This window comes from Poecilia formosa, unplaced genomic scaffold (genome assembly GCF_000485575.1).
Source record: "Poecilia formosa unplaced genomic scaffold, Poecilia_formosa-5.1.2 Scaffold106, whole genome shotgun sequence".
NCBI classification, from domain to species: domain Eukaryota; kingdom Metazoa; phylum Chordata; class Actinopteri; order Cyprinodontiformes; family Poeciliidae; genus Poecilia; species Poecilia formosa.
In genome coordinates, this window is record NW_006800045.1 from 837,399 (window position 1) to 854,586 (window position 17,188).

At 37.4% G+C, this 17,188-nt stretch overlaps 2 protein-coding genes across 2 annotated transcripts in view; one reads left to right on the forward strand and one right to left on the reverse strand.

The window, feature by feature from the left end:
* rims4 (regulating synaptic membrane exocytosis 4) overlaps window positions 1–11,654 on the forward strand; it is a 40,838-nt gene extending 29,184 nt beyond the window's left edge. The window contains exons 3-5 of the mRNA XM_016675093.1: window positions 1,464–1,585; window positions 2,701–2,840; window positions 5,388–11,654. Coding sequence (XP_016530579.1) covers window positions 1,464–1,585; window positions 2,701–2,840; window positions 5,388–5,606 — 481 coding nt within the window. The 3' untranslated portion in view covers window positions 5,607–11,654. The remainder of the gene's footprint in view (window positions 1–1,463; window positions 1,586–2,700; window positions 2,841–5,387) is intronic.
* Window positions 11,655–15,157: 3,503 nt separating this feature from the next.
* The window catches only part of abraa (actin binding Rho activating protein a), a 5,291-nt gene continuing 3,260 nt past the window's right edge, over window positions 15,158–17,188 (reverse strand). Inside the window, exon 2 of the mRNA XM_007559695.2 lies at window positions 15,158–16,276. Coding sequence (XP_007559757.1) covers window positions 15,839–16,276 — 438 coding nt within the window. The 3' untranslated portion in view covers window positions 15,158–15,838. The remainder of the gene's footprint in view (window positions 16,277–17,188) is intronic.

The window sequence follows — 17,188 nt, forward strand, 5'->3', positions numbered from 1 at the left end:
TCTAGTCTCTCTAGTCTCTCTAGTCTTTCCAGTCTCTAGTCTCTCTAGTCTTTCCAGTCTCTAGTCTCTCTAGTCTTTCCAGTCTCTAGTCTCTCTAGTCTCTCCAGTCTCTCTAGTCGTTTTCAGTCCATTCCAGGTTATTTGTGTCAAATTTAGCTCAGAATTCAGACAAATCCTTCTTCATCTTTAGTTTTCTAGCAGAAACTTGAAGGTTTAGCATTAAAACGCTTCATGACTTCATCTACCTTGACAAAGTTACCTATGAAGAAAATTAACCCGATGTTTTGGATGCTGATTTTTATTTTTATTTGAATCACAAAGACTTAGCATTTTCACAGGGACTGTGCAGACTTTTTATGTTTGCTGTATTTTTAATCTCTCAGTGTGAAGTTTGGAATGAAGTGATAAATCATTAAGTGAGAAATAATGCTGTGTACCGTGAGGCCTTCAGTTTTTTTATGTTTTTGAATTGAAGGATGAATTGAATCTCCTGGAAATTAAAAAGCTAAGGCTTATTTTCTAATAAAACACATTTAGTGGTTGCTAAAATTGCTGTCGTTCAGAGTTCTGTCATAAATCTGAGCTGCAGTATAGTTATATATTTCCTGTAGGGGGTGCGTTTCACGCAGACTGTCCTCAGCAGCAGTGTTTTACTGTAAGTGGGTCAGCTTCCTCGCTGGCAGTCAGACGGCGTCCTTGGACCAACAACAGTTACACTCACTGGACCGGTTCCACTCCCAACCTTCTGTCCACTTCAGCATTATATAATGTCAGAGGACTCAAAATAACTGGGAGATCATCTGCGCTCAGTCACTTACAAAGGAATATTTGTCCTTTTGAGCCGTTTTGCCACAATTATTCATAACGGACAGAATGATAATTTTATCACAAATCAAAAAAAGCTTTAATGTTGAACTGGAAGTAAAGAAACTTTCATTAACAGAATTAAATTAAGTTAAAATGTTTCTGACTGAAGAACTGCTAAAGTTTCTGTATTTTCCTTCTTTCATGTCAAAAATTCAAATCAAATGTTTGAATTGCAAGCAGTTATAAACTGGTTCAATCAATCAATCAATCAATCAATCAATCAATCAATCAATCAATCAATCAATCAATCAATCAATCAAACAAGGTTATTTGTACAGCATATTTCGGCAGCAAGGCGTTTCAAGGTGTTTTACATAAAAACACAAAATCTCACATTTATAAAGACCAAACAGTCACAACTGGACAAACTTTCCATTTTGATCGGTGCCTTCACTGAAATCATCAGATATGTTGGTAAATGTTCATTTATTATGGTTCAAAGGGAACTCTGCACAGGTTTCTAGATTTAAAGGAGCTCAGTGTTTTCTGGAGGTTTGTTCCAGAAACACTTTCATTACGTTAGCTTGATGAGTCATGAAGTCTTAAACATATTAACCTTCTGAGCATCACCTTCACTTGGACCCCGAATAATGAACTTCTGTTATTATTCGTGCAGGCGATGTAGAAATCGGCCTGACGGAGAGAAACGGGGGTCTGGAAGTAGAAGTTGTTCAAGCGAGAGGACTCACCATGAAACCAGGCTCAAAGGGACCTCCAGGTAACGTTAGCATGACCGCTGGATCAAACAAATAAAACCTGCTTTTCCCAGGACTTACATGGGAACCATCACACACTGGACTGAGGATGTTCCAATAACCAACCTGCTTGACTTTTATTTCTGCCATATTGAGGACAAGGACGATTCTACACAAATAAATCAAAAGCAGCAGCAGCTGCACACAGAGCAGCCTGCAGGGTAGGCTAAAAGGGGGAAACAATTTTTCATAGTTTTGGGAGTTTGCACACAGAGCAGAGAAAGCTAAATGCACCAAACAGGAACAGAGTGACTCAGAGGTTTTTCACCCAGGAGGTTTAACAGCTTCGTTCAACTTGGGCTCTAAACTTTCTGCTGCCGATCATTTTGAGTCATGTTTAAAGTTACTGTACTTGTCATTATGCTTGAAGGAAAGCTGTAATATTTGTGTTGAACTAAACCTGTTTCAAAAGACAAAAAGTATGAAATCAGATTGTATTTAGTGGCTGGACATGTTTAAATGGAATAATAACTTAATTTAAATCATGAATAGCTGCTTTTTGTTCTTTAAATCATGTTTAATGTTGGATTAAATATTGATTTATTTAATAATCAAATCAACTGATAAATCATCTCCCCAACTTTCCTACCCATTAAACCTTGAACAGTTTAGTCATTATTATTTAGTTATTTTAAGTTGTGCAGACACTTTACTGTGAATACAAATAAACTTTTCACTTGTTAAATAACAAACATAATTCTGATTTTATGATGTTACAACAGTTTTTTGCCTCATCAGCTTTTAAGCATAACATGATATTTTTAGTAGCATCCTTTGTGTCGTATCTTTGCAACACTTTGACAGTTTCTCAGAATTAGCCTGATTTGTTTTCTTCTGCTGAAAAATGCCTTTTATTATTCAGGAGAATAATACAAGATATTTATGAGTAACTCATTTTATGCCACAGTTTCCCCCAAACCACAGACAGCTGGGGATTGTTCTTCCCTTTTCTGAGTTGCCAAATGTTTTTCAGAACTTCCTTAAGGCGAACCAGAAGTCTCTCTGCGAATTATCTCCTGGAAAAAAGAAAAAAAAAAGACAAATTTGTTGCTCAATTTTCTCTTTCCTCATCTTCCAGCGGCATACATCAAAGTTTACCTCCTGGAGAACGGAGTCTGTGTGGCCAAGAAGAAGACCAAAGCAGTGAGGAAGTCTCTGGATCCTCTCTACAATCAGGTCCTGGTCTTTTCTGAAAGCCCACAGGGGAAAGTGGTGCAGGTAAGAACCCACAGAAAGGAACAACAACATTTAAAATATCTTAAATGGAAGCTCTGACAACGACCAAATCTTGTTTCCAACTGAACTTGAGTTCAATGTTATTTTCTTCATTATTAATACAAATCTAAGATGCATGATTCATACTTTAGTCAGCATGCTTGGGCAAAAGGCCAATCACAATTGAAAAAAAAAAATGTAGAGGAAAAAAATTAAAAATGACATTTTCATCCATAAACTCTGAGTCCTAAAATCTTCCACAGAGAGCCGCTTTAAAACACGAGCTGGACCTTTTCTAAAACAATGTGACCTGAAGAACCGCTGGCTCTGTGAGCTCATTTTATTTTCAGCTTCAACAATTAAAAAAATAAAATCACAAACAACCAACTCAGACAGAGACGGATTATTTCTGCACTTCAGTTTTTCCTCCTCTGCTCTTCTCTATCTGCAATATTCCTTTCTTCAGACCTTGGCATTATGTTTTAGTCATGTTCTTTTTTTCCCGGTTTCCATACTCCGTGTTTCATAATGTCTTCATGCTAGCTCAGTGCACGCCCCACGTGAACACGGTTTCACCCTGGGTGTTGGTGCCAGGCCTGCTCAGTCAGAAGCCCAGGAAACCAGTGATGTGTTGGCGGAGAGGCCTGCAGCTCTGCCTCCAGCTGCTCTCCTGCTCCTGTCACCGGCTAATTAGCCGCTAAACGCCTCCCTCTTAATTATCTGCTGTCTGTGCCGCTGTCCTCCGAGTTTCATCAAACTCATTCACCCTGGATAATGAAAATCGCTGAAATCAGCAGCACTTTTCAATTTGTCATTTCCCAATTTAGCAAATCGCAGAGCTGCTTAAGACTACACGGAAAATCTATTTAAAAAGCTGCTTTAATTGCCTCTGTGACAGAGCCAGTTTTATTTGTCAGTTCGGATAAAACACATTGCGTAACAAACAAGCATGCTGTAAATTTTACATTTAGTGAGCACTTTTTGAAAGTTTAGAATGTTTTCTCACAAATTTGTTAACTGAAAGTAATTCCAGGAGGAACTGAGACACTTGTTTGCCTTTTTTCAAAACCGATTGATAAAAATTGAACATTTTTCACCACAAGTGTTTTCCTTAAAGTGCAGAAAACTGCAGTGGTTGAAATAAGACAATAGAAACCAAAGGTTAGGAACAAGAGAATCATTTCTTACAGTTCTGACTCAGAGTCTCGGAGGAAATCATTCGCAGACGTTTGGTATTCTGTGATGCAGGGAGACACTGGACCTCCACACGAGGCGACGTATGCGCTGATGGATATTGATTATTTTGTCCACCGCCTGAGAAGAACTGCGGCTGTCTGAGTTGAGCCCCGATGTTATCAGGATGTCAGGGGACAGAGGACACCAAATGCACAAATAAACACCGCTCAGCCTGCCTTGTGTTACAAAAAGAAATGCTCTGGGCCGTGCTCACACACCTGCATACATCTATCTACTGAGCTTGGATTTAAATTTGACACCAAGTTGTGAGTTTGGTTCCAAAATCTCGTCCACAGCATCATGAAGTGACGCATTGATTTTACTGATCTGCAGCTTTTTGTTTTGTTTCAAAGTGCAAAGTAAAGCCAGAGTATTAGTAAAAGATAAATGCTCTTTGTTTACTATGCATTTCACATGAACCATAAATTATCATCTGCAGGGATTTATTAAGTGCATCAGTTTTAATACAAACTAAGTTTCAGTCTGAATTTAAGCATTAATAACACTGTGGAAGAGCCATGATGCCTCGTCCTGCAGATTTGTTAACGTCTTTGTGGTGACAAGATTAATTTATCATAAATACTTTAGAGCTCTAATAAAACCAAAGAATGTGTCCAATGTGGAACTATTCCAGTCTTTTCTAATAAAATTTGCTTCTTTTGAAACTATAATGATTGAGTTAAAATGTGAAAATACTGGCTAACGTCCAGCTCCACGTACGTCATGAATCTGAATATCGTCTCTGTTTAATTTGGCAGCAACATTTTATTTAGACTTTTTAGCTTTTTCAAGCCATGGGATCCAAGACAAGGTGTTTGAGAAATTAAATTTAATTTAGGAGATTTTTATTTCTGGGAAAAGATAAATGACACTTAGGGATGCACTGATATGAAAATCTGGACTGCTATTGATATCCAATATCTGATATAAATATTTGTGTTGCGGTTGTTAAATTTCATTACTGTTTAAAAACCTTCAGAAAAAACCCAACCAGAAACAGATAAAACTGAATATTGGTTGTTTATATCGATCCAGGTTTATTTATTGGACCGATATGTTAGAAAATGACAGATATCGACTGATACTGATGTTGGCACCGATATATTGTGCATCCCTAATAACACTTGTACCCAACTGACACTTTCCAAGACCCTTTGTTTTTCAAAAACACTGATGGATGTCTCCTGATCAGGCCGGCTGTGCTGGTCACTTCCTGTACCAAACCGAACCAAAACAAAACAAAACAAAACAAACAAAACGTTAACAGATTGACAACAATCAGCCTTTTTATCCCCATTTGTTTCTCGCCTTCAGGTCATTGTTTGGGGAAACTACGGACGAATGGACCGTAAAAGCTTCATGGGCGTAGCTCGAATCCTATTGGAGGAGCTCGACCTGAGCACCATGGTGATTGGCTGGTACAAGTTGTTCCCTACCTCCTCCATGGTGGACCCGACTATGGCGCCACTGATCCGCCACTCATCTCAGATGTCTCTGGAGAGCACCATTGGACCATGTTGTGAGAGATCCTAAGACTCAGGAAGGAAACTGTGGAGTTTCCTGTTGCTCAGATTAAACTGAGTCTGAAGAAACGTTTTTAAACCCTGTAGCTCTGCGCCTGGCTCAGCTGGTCACCACTTCACCTGCACCAGGAACAAGTTAAGATTCACAAGTCTGGGGAACGATCAGAACTGATAAATGACTGTGCTAACCAGCCGGTTGTCCTGCATTCATTTGAAATATATAATAGTTTGGAAGCAGATTGTGTCCCATGACTCTTAGGAACCGCATTTCTTTTATTGTTGTAACTGACCATCCCTCAGACTCTAAGGGAGATTTCTCTCCCTTCAGATGTCTTTGATGGAAGGAGAAACCAAACCCTCCTTAATGAGGATACTTCAAAGCAGAGCTCGGATGCTGACACTGATCACATCCTATTGGGACTCGGCGGCTCCGTTTGCTGCAGCTGCCGCCTCCTCTGCAGCCTACATCCAACTCTCATTCCCAGGGCTGCTTGTTGTCTTTCTACGTCCTCACCGTAATGTTTGAGAAACCAGTTCCTATCGATGGATGTGTATGCAGCAGGACTAAAAACACTAAGGTCTAAGTTATTTGTTGCGACATACCAGGAGATACTGGGTCCAACCAAATGAGCTGTTTTTGTGTTTTTTTCTGTGCGTTCCACATTGGTTGAATGATGTTCAACTCCATGAAACATGTGGGCGATCCCAACATGGCTGACAGCTGTTGTAGCTTCTGGAAGGATCTGGATCTTAACCTGAAGTTAGGGATGACACTGCTGCTGGTTTCTGTGCACACAGTTTGTTAGAGCCTCACATCGCAGCATTTAGCTGGCTCACCTGTGGACCTACGTTACAGGGCTAATCCTTCTCAGTCCCCAAAAACTGTTTGCAACCTGCTAATGTTCACCAGTTACTAACTCACATGACATTTAAAGCACTTTTCAGTCTATTCAGTTGATGTTGTGTTGATTTTAAAGAGAAATATACATCCTTGCCTATTATAAAAAAGTGACAAAGTCAATTTATTCTAACTAGGGTTTCAAAAATAAAGGTGGCAAAGATTTATTTTTTGTAAATTGTGAATTATAAACGTCCTCCAGATTCTGTCCTGGTGCGAAAACTGAGAACTGCAGCTAAGAACCCCTAAATTAAATGAAATTGTATGCATGCAGTCTATTCTACAGGACTATAATTTTAATATAAAGTGGCTAATGTTAAATGCATGACATTAGCACATTTAAATTTTGCTGAGGCCTTACAGGGAACAGAATGTACCCAGCATGAAGCAGCCAGGTGTATTCTGGGTCTAAAGTAACAAATGTTTGTTCTTTATTTCTTATTTCTGCTCTGCTTTGGTTCGTTTTCGCCTCCTCATGCAGATCACACTGAATGCAGCGGCCGCTATCACTGGAAAAAACAAGAAAAGTTCAATCTTGGTTGCTGTAAAGAGCAAACAGCTGCCTGTGAACCTGGCAGCTGCAGCAGCTCTTCAGATAGATTTCTAACATTCCTCTAGTCTTTTTTAAGCTTTGGTGAATAACAGTTTCTGTTGTGCCAATTTCTACCAGCACGTGTCTTCTTCCTCTTCTTCAGTTACCTTGTGGCATGTGCCATTGTGAGGGGGACAGCAGAAAAACCCAGCAGCATTCAGGCTGCGCAGAGAAGCGTCGCTTTCATTCTAAATTAAAGCCCTGATCCACTGAAAGCCAAGCCACCTGGTGATTAGCCATGCTTCGACTGAAAACCGGAGGGAGGAAGAGAGGGAGGAAGAGGAGAGAGAGAAAGAGAGCATGAAATCTTCTTTGCACCATCCAAACAAAGGATCTGTCTGGAATGACGTCAGGTGTTACAGACTTCAAAAGAGGACGGAGAAATGGGATGAACGTAAAGGGAACACAATGTGCACACTGTAGAGAAATTTTATTAGAGCAAAAACCATTTATTTGGGCACTTTAAGATCCATAATGTCTCCTTTCTGTGTACATATGACCACTGGTTGTGTCTTTTGGTGTGAGCCAAAGTGAATCTGTCATGACTTTGTTGATAAATGTTGAAACACAAGTGGAAGGAGGTGATGATATCTTTGGTAGATTCTTTTTCTGAGACTGTAGCAGTAGCTGGTAGCATCTGCATGACAGGTTAGCATTTCTACTATTAGCACAAAACTTGATAAGATTTAGCATGAGCTACACAGAGGTCACGGTTTGAACTGAGGAACATTCCTATGTAGCACTTTTATCCTTTCTTTCTTAAGATGTTTTGTTTCAGCTGCTTTCTGTTAAAAAATAAAACTAACTCATCAAGACTTTTTAATTTTATTGTTGGTTAGAAGCAAAATTTTGAAATAAAATCCGTTTGGTTGCCGTAATCACTGGATGAATTCCTCTAATTCAAATCATTTTTTGTAAAAGTGGCCTCTGCTTTGCCGGTAGCATCGTTCCAAGCAAATTCCTTTCACTCTGTGAAGCAATAAAGCATCCAGTTCATGGCTGTTCATGCATAACAAATACACAAGTTATGATTTCATCACCAATGTATCAGTTCTACTGTCTGAAAAGCCATTCATGTTCTCCAGTGGGATGTTCATGCTTTACATGTCTGTGGAAGGTTTTGACACAAAACACACTTTGCAAAACCCAACAACTAAACATTATTGTACATTTAATTATGTTTAAACTCTCAATGGAAATGCCTCTAAAATGCTGTGCATGTAAACATTTTAGGAGATTTCTTTTAGCCCAGAAATCACTGCTCTGATTGGTCAACCTCTCAGTGGGTCTCAGCTCTGAAGGAATCGATTGATTTCAGGCCAGAAGCACTCTGGGTTGAATCCTCTACTCTCATTTGGTGGAAACACAAAAACAGTTTTATCTTTGAAGACAATAAGCAGATAATCACTAAGCCTGAAAAGTGAAAGGTGTTGTGTTGCCAGCTATAATTACTGATTTGTCTGGAGAGAAGGAGATGAAGACACCAGCTCTCCTTCAGCTCAGACAGGGGAAGTTTGATGGATATTTAATATAATAGTTCATATTAACTAAATTATGACCACCTTGTCAAGCTTTGCAATAGCTCTTTGCTCACCGTTGTCCAAAACTGTTGATGCATGTGCAACACGAGTGATTGTTTTCTGATAAACCCCTTCAATCTGTTTTCAGACTGGATAAAAATCAGCAGCAGTGTAGAAATACACGACGCAGTCGGATGATCTTTGGAGATTATTGGTGGCTCTCCTCATGATGATCACAAACATTTTGCAGCAGCTTTGAACATACAACAAACCTGGAGATGAAGGTTTATTGTCATAATGCTGAAGTTACATGTTTAAGACCAGACAGCACCTGATTTACTACTTTACCCATTTCCAACATATTCCAAGGAGAGCATCAACCAGTGGAAAACTTTAAAAAATGTATTTTATCTTATGGATGGTTTCACAAAACGACAAATATCCCTAACATTAAGAATTAACTGATGGCTGGGAACAAAATACATAACAGCAGCTATTTCTGAACTTTAGGACATGTTAGTAAATCTGTATGAATCTAAAATAGACATATTTATATATGCATGAAGTAACTGCAGACTGTGACCCAGGGAATGTGTTTATGCTTGGTGCCAAGGTTATGATATATTGAGAACTAATATCCTAAGTGATCCACAAAAGGAAACACACTTCTGCATTCCTGACTTTAACTTTAGAAATAAAGTCAGATGCTTTTCCTGTTAGCTCAAAGCTAGTCCTGTACCCGACGGAAATGTCCCGCTGCTTCATAGCTCTGTAGATTTAGCTGAAATAAGGCCTAATGAGAGTCAAACTTGTAAAGATTCTTCCTGTCATTTACTCCAACTAACATGCATTCATTGGGCATTAGGTGAAACGTTGGTTAGCTTTACTTGATTGTAAAACCTTAATAGCCGGTTTGTATTGTGTCTGAAATGTTTATGTGCTAAAAACCTGAAGGAAACAAAATGTACATCTGCACCACTGACAGAGTCAAAGCCAGTCAGAAGTGATTATGTTCTTTTAAAGCTGCTTCGGGTTTATTTGAGATGTTTCTTCACTTTAAGGTCTAATGGATGAGCTACTGAAATGAAATGTTGCAGTTAGCATACGTCTCACCAAAACGTTACGGTTTCCCTTTGATTCTGTCACTTGAATGTTAAAATGTAAACTTTATCAATTGTAATGTAAATAGAGGCCTTAACACACATGACACACATTTTGTCAGGGCTAAGGACAAAGAATTGTCATATTATCGTATCCAAACAACACAAAACAAGAAAAAAATATACATATGGTATCAACATTTCAACCCATCACCAGTAGAATAGAAACTATGGAGGTTATTATTTTCAAGTGTTTCAAACAACTTTTCCAGACTGACACTTTGACCAAGGTGAACTGCACTTTATTATTATTATTATTATTATTATTATTATTATTATTATTAGTTTGTTAAGACATTTTTGAGGCCTGCTGAAAACCAGAGGACTCGCTCCATCTATAAGAACGTTTCTGCTTCCTGCTGTTTTCTGTTTGGTTGCAGTTCTGCAAAACTCAGTAAAATACACTAAATATCTCATGTTAAATATTTTAACTTTGTGTCAAACTGATCTCAGTCGTTTCGATGTGACGCTTTTTCATGTTGGCATTTTTAGTTCCAACTGATTTTATGTCCAAATTATTCCAACCAACACAGAATTTCAAGACATTGTAACTGTTACTAGCTATTAATAAATTATAATATTTTGTATTTTAGTAATGATGAATAACTATAATTGGTTAAATCAACGATTACTTTTTAAGGATAGTTTGATGTATTGGCAATTACATTGTTACAGAAATATACAGAAATAATTCACAACAGTTTTAAATCATGAGAGAGAAAACATTCAGACTGAATTGTTTCGGGAAACTTCTGGTGGAAATGTGTCTGTTTTTTGCAGAAAATGCACCTAAGACTTGAACTGGCTTTAAAGTTGAACAAACATTGCTCATGAAAATGTTTTTCTCGTCAAGCAACAAGAAATTTAATTATGTTTTTTCATGTTTTGAGTGGCAGTGTGTCATTTTGAAAGATCATTTTAGTGAAGGAGTGGGAGGATAAGAGGGTTGATACAGCACCAAACGCTGGCTGGTGGAAGATTTCCTCTGCTCTGCTGCTGTGCAGACGCAGCGGTTATTAAACTATACCCTCCATCTTCTCTAGCAATACTCATAAAAACGTTCCCCCTCATGCCATCTGGAGCATCCTCCCATCTGATGTGTCCCACATAAGCACGAGCGAAAACATTTTCAGGCTGTCTTACTCTGCTGAGAATCAAAGATGAAATCATTTTTCATCTATTTTCGTCACATTTTGCCGTCTTTGTGATTCAGCCCCTCAAAACACCCAAATGTTCTGTACTGCTCTTACGATACGAAGCCATAATATTTCCATTTGCAGCCTTAAATTTTCATGTCAGAATTATTTAAATTTCCAAACATTTCTTCCTTCCGCTCCATATATATATACTGGAAGGAGATGTTTTGGTTTTTGGGAGGTGTCATAAGGTTCTGCAGGCCTTTTTGTTGTTGTTAGAAACATGTGTGACCAACTGTGAAAGCAAAGCTGATTATAAATCTGTTTTCCTCCGTCTAGAGCATTTACCCAGGGATAGTTTGCCAAGTATGTGTCTGTTTTAAGCCTCACCTGTCTGTAGTTTCTGATGTTAAATATCTTCACTGGATACAGTTTCCATTTGAAAATCCTGTCCCTTTTTTTAGCTTCACTTGATCAACACCAACAAATGTTTGCATAAACCTGGTGTTAGCGCAGCGCTAAGCAGCAGAAGCATGTGTGCATCGCTTTTATTTATTGCTCATGTTTTGGCACCTTGAGGACTGATTTGTTATCAGGGCAGGAAAACGATGATGTAACTTTAGTTTTAATCACTGGATTTAGATTCTGGCTATATTTGCAGATTTTCTGACAAACTGTTCGGTTGTTGAGTAAATGCACAATTTGGTGTACTGGTATTCTAATCCAGCTGTCAATAAAATAGTTTAACTCCATTCCTGTCTGCTGTTTATTGTGTTGAATTTGTGACAGTTGTTTAATGTCATATCAGAGTTGGGTAGCAACTGGTTACGTTTAATTGAGCAACTTTTTTGAAAAAAAAAAATATTTAGGAATATTTTTACTGCATTGTACTTTTTACTTTTACTTGAGTAATTATATTATGAAGTATCTCTACTCTTACTTACGTAAAATTTCAGGATTTCTACCCACTGAATGAAAAACATGTTTTAACCAAACATTCATCAACACAGACACACTTGCAGTTTGTGTTAACGTTTCATAAGTTTTTTTATTGAAAGAAACTGATTTGGAAACATTTCTTGGTCTCATTTTGTTGTTTTTTTTGTTACTTTTAAGAATTATTCTCATTTTCATCCTCAAAATACCAACATTTCCTTTTAACTTTATATTTTGGTTCGTCTGATAATAATTTGATCTGTTAGTCAGTACTTGAATAGACTTTTTTAGAAATACTTTTCTACTCTTGTGTAATTTCTTGGGCAGCTATTTTTACTTTTACTTGAGTATAAATATGTTGAAGTAATTCTGACTTGACTACAATCTATGGGTACTCTGCCCACCTCAGTGTATAACGCATCAGGGAGCTTATTTTCTCTTACAGTAACTATTTTCACAAATTAAATTCTGACCTGTCAAAACTTGAAGATGCCACTGGATCTGATTTCCACTCATTCCATCAGAGCGGCTCCCTCCCTCCGTCTGCCTTTGTGGCAGATGTTTGGACTCCCTGGTGGCCAAACCGATCAGCTAGTATTAACGTCTCTCTTATCACACACACACACACACACACACACACACACACACACACAGCAGTAGCGTGACAGGAAGCCAGGTCGCTCTATAGCACACAGGACTGGAATGAACATGCGCAGCCTGACAGACAGAGGACACGCTCACACCGTAAGTTCAAGTGCAAGCGTGACTTGCATGCACAAAAGACAGAAAGATAAATTCACACAGAGGAATTGGACTAAGCAACAGGAGGCCCTCTAATGGAGCAAAGGCAAATTGAAACATAAATCATTTCCTCCACAGGAGAAATTACATCTTCAAACAACACCACATAGCCGTATGTGTCTGCACGTAGGAAGGAGCTGCGCTCACACTGAGCCGCTCTGCTTCATCACTGCCTGCTTTTCTTGCAGCCTGCTGTGGATAAAAAAGCTTTATTTCACATAAAGAAAGGGGAAATTTGAAAGTTTTTTAAATGTATTTCTCTAGTGACTACTAAGCTTTGGTTTTCTAGTATTCAGATCTACTTAATTAATTTCAATGGTAAATATTTTTCTTTTATGGATTTTGGTGAGAAAAAAAAATCTGTAAATAAATCAGCTGAGATGTATTTGTAATGATAATTTCCATTGCAAATAAAATAAAAGCAGCAAAGGTCAAATAAAGTCTTTGATTTGACTTTCAGTAGAGAAGGCTTTGTAGTAATGAAAGATGGATTTTTCCATCAGAATCTGGACGGAGCATTCTAACATCAGAGGGTTTCCTGCAGCATCAAACAGAACTTAAAGGTTCTGCAGTAAACTTCTAGAAAACTGAACATCACAGGCTTTAAAGGCAACAACATATTCTTCCATTTGAACCACAATATAAGTAATAATTAACGCAGCTGGAGTGTCATATTAGTTTTTAAATATTATTTTTGGGTAAAATCAATACTTTCACCTGTTACACAATAGCTGAAGCCTGTTGAATATGGTCAGTGAGCTAAAGCAGAGATTCCCAGACATTTCCAAAACCTCCACAAAGCACTGACCTCTGACCCCCTTCACAGACAATGCTGCAAAACAGGTGTTGCAAAACACATTGCTGTAAAACACATTGTTTATTCACTATTCAATAATTATGGCAGTCATTTAGCATAACTGATGCATTATACTGTCTGATTTTAAATGGCAACCTGCAATCTGAAAAACACCGAGTCCTCCTCTATTTGTAAGACGGTTTGTCATTAATCAAAACTGGGTAACAAATGGGGGTTAACTCTGAGACTGAAGTGTGTGGAATAAGCTGTACTTTTGTATTAAAGGTTCTAAAGAAATAGAAAGAAGTATATTGTCCAGAATGATAAAGAAAATAACATTGACAACGATTATTTTAAAGAAGGATAAGATCTGGTGTTGTTTGGAAATGTTTAATAAATCAGAACAGATAAGATACAAGTAAGTGGACTAAACTTCATAAAGTGCCATTCAACAAAGTATTTTAACGTCACTGATATATTGAAAAAGTTAGCTAACTTTTTCAATATATAAACATTATTTGCCAGTATCTATCTTGTATTGTAAATCTACTAATACATATACAATCCATTCCTAACATTTCTGTATATTCTGTATAATCTGCATAATCTGTATATGTGCATATAGCTCCCATATTTTTATCTAGATTATATTTATACTGAACATTTTATTTTTATAACCACCTTTGTACACCTGTAAATACATATTTATACCATGTATAGCACTTTTGGATAGATGCAAACTACATTTCATCACTTTGTACTTGTGGCGGTGCAATGACAAAAAGTTGAATTCTATTCTAAAATAACAATCACAGTAGTTACTTCGGGCCAATTTAGTCACGTAGGAAACACTTCTGGGTTGTTTAGAAACTAGTTTCTGGCTGCCAAGTCAAGAAATTCTGCTCGTGAAAATTACGTTACTATTTTCTTTCATTTTTACCTGTGAAAGGTAATGCCAGTGGATCCAGTTTGTTCTGTAAAACAATTGAAACAAGTCTATGCAGCACATGAATCAGGGACCTCCGGAAGCTCTACTGCCACATTCAAGATGGCGGCGATGAAACGTAGAACTCAGTGCTCAATGAGGCTCCCACATATTCATGTCTATGATTTTACCACATCAGTTTTAGCCACATATGAGCCACTGAAGATCTTCGTCATACTACCAGTAAGAATTTAAAACTGCTTCATCCCCTGGCTGGAAGTTTGATGATGCAGAAATTTATTTACTACCATGTAACACCAAACACAACATGTGACATATGACCTTTCACAATAAATATACGTTTTTTTAAAGTTCCTTCTGTAAGAAGACTTCCACACTTTCACTTTGAAAGAAGAAAATTGTTAACACATTTAAAATATTTCAAGTTAAAGTTTTACTCAACTTTAGACCGTTCTCAGAGTGGATGTACTAAATCTAAACATTAAGTAAAACATTTCAGTTTACAACTATTTTAAATCATGTGGCAAAAATATTTAAGATTCCTTTTACTGTTTGTCAGAAATCTGGTTGCTGTTTAGATCCAGCATGTAAGTTCAGGGAGATTTGCTGCATTGATTCACTGCTGTAAACACACAAAATATAAAATATTTATTTATAAAACAATTTAACACAACAGCCTCTACAACCTACATTAATCTGTTTTTGTTAAATACATTCACAAAATATGAAATGTTCATCTAATCCTATTCAAAATACACTAAACATTTTTAATGTGCTTTTCATAATTAAAATCTGTCGCTAGAAAGAACTCTAAATTCAAAACACTCTTGGATTTATTTTGATATATATTTACTATTAGCTCTTTTACTGTATGTTCTTTTTCATAGCACAATCAGTTTTCTTGTTTTGTTTCAGACAAAATATGTTTAAACATCAGAAAAAAAACTTTCACTTCTTACTCCTTTCCCAACAGAAAAGTCGTGGTAAACAAATTATTTTGTTCTTGGTTATGAACGTTTTTCTCTGTCCCACTGATTGCTTGTTCTCTTGTTTTTAAAACCTGTTTGAAATAAAATAAATAAGTAAAACACTGACTCAATGTGATTTCTTTACACATCATTTGTCATGAAGTTCTGCTTCTTCAGCTGCAATCAGAGTAAAGTCACAGCATAACTGGCATATTGTTGGATTTCCAAGTCCTCTAGCATGTAGCATAGTTAGCAAGGCACACATAGTTAGCATGCTAAAGATAGCTACCCTTCATCTCAGCATTTATATGAGAACTAATGAGGCACAGGGAAATGTGTGTGTGTGTGTGTGTGTGTTTCCAGCTAAAGAAACTGGTCTGTATGTTGTTCAGTCTTGTATCTCTGTACTCCGTCTGTTTACTATGTTTGAACTCTATAAATGCATTATTTATGTTTCATGAAAGAGCTGAATAATCAGCTTTTCTGTCCTCAGTCTCCCAGTGTGATAATAACATCGTCATCCTGTCCTTTCCACAGCATTTCCCCCTCAAAGTCCAGCATCTTGTGTTTGCGGCAGCGCAGAAGAATCCCCACCACTTTGTCTGAAATCTTCACGTAGCGGTCGAAGAGTCTTCCAAAGCTGATGATAGTCCGACCCTCCTTGTCTTTGAAGCCCATGTCCTTGATGATCCAGACCATTTCCTCCATCTCTCTGTGGATGTGTTTGTGGGCCCGGTCTCCTCTCTCAGCGGTTTTGGAGCCGTCTTTGGGCCGACCGTAGCCACAATCCCCTTTGCGGAGACGCTGGGACATCGCAAAGTCGTAGTCAAACTCCTCGCTGAAGGGGTTGAGCTTCTGGCCCTCCATGTGCTGCTCGGACCACTGCTGCCAGCGGCTTTTGATGTCACCCATGGAGGCAATCTTAATCTGCAGATAAAAAGTAGAGTTAAAACAATACATAAAACAGACCACAAAGTAAACATATTTATAAAGACAGTCATGAAGCTTATAAGTCAAAATTAGACTTTTCTCTCGTTGTGTTTCTGTTACAAATGTGCACAAAATTGTGTCAATATTCCACTAATGTAAAAAAAAAAAAAAAAAAAAAAAAAAAAAAATCCTACATGAATAAGTTTTTTCACTAGATAAGTCATTAAAAACATTAAAAACATGATCCTCCAACTACTTCCTGTTGTCTTCTTCTTGGTTTTCAGCAGCAGTAACATCCGACTGTCTGTCATGTGACTTGTGATCTGAAAAATGGCTTCCATTCCAGTTCCACTGCAAATGATATAATTTCTACACATCCAAAAATAACACTCCATTCTAGCAACAAAACATTTGACCAAAATGTTGTGGTAAAATATATATTTTTTAAATCAGTGTTTCCATTAAGAAAACAGATTTTTGAAATGTCAGTTTGCTCAATTATTATACCATAAGTGGAAATGCAGCTTCTGTCTGTGATCAGTTTTGGTTTTTACACAAAAACTGATAATTTTTTCCTCCTTTCAATGTGTGGAAAACTTTGGCATCAACCATTTTCCATTGACTTGTCACAGTTATAATTTGAGATTAATGACCTTTAGTCTTGAAATAAACTCCAGTTCACTCCTTGAAATAGATATCCAGCTTGACATTTGCCTTGACGTTCACTTGCATACTGTGAAGTTTTGGAAAATGTTTTCTGAGTAAACCAAAATGCTCGGAACTACATGTTGCAATCTTTGGAAAATCTCTGGTCCTGTGAAGGTGATCATGCTGATTAATGCATGATTGCAATTAATAATTGCGTAATAAACACAATATATTGTGTTTATTACGCAATTATTAATTGCA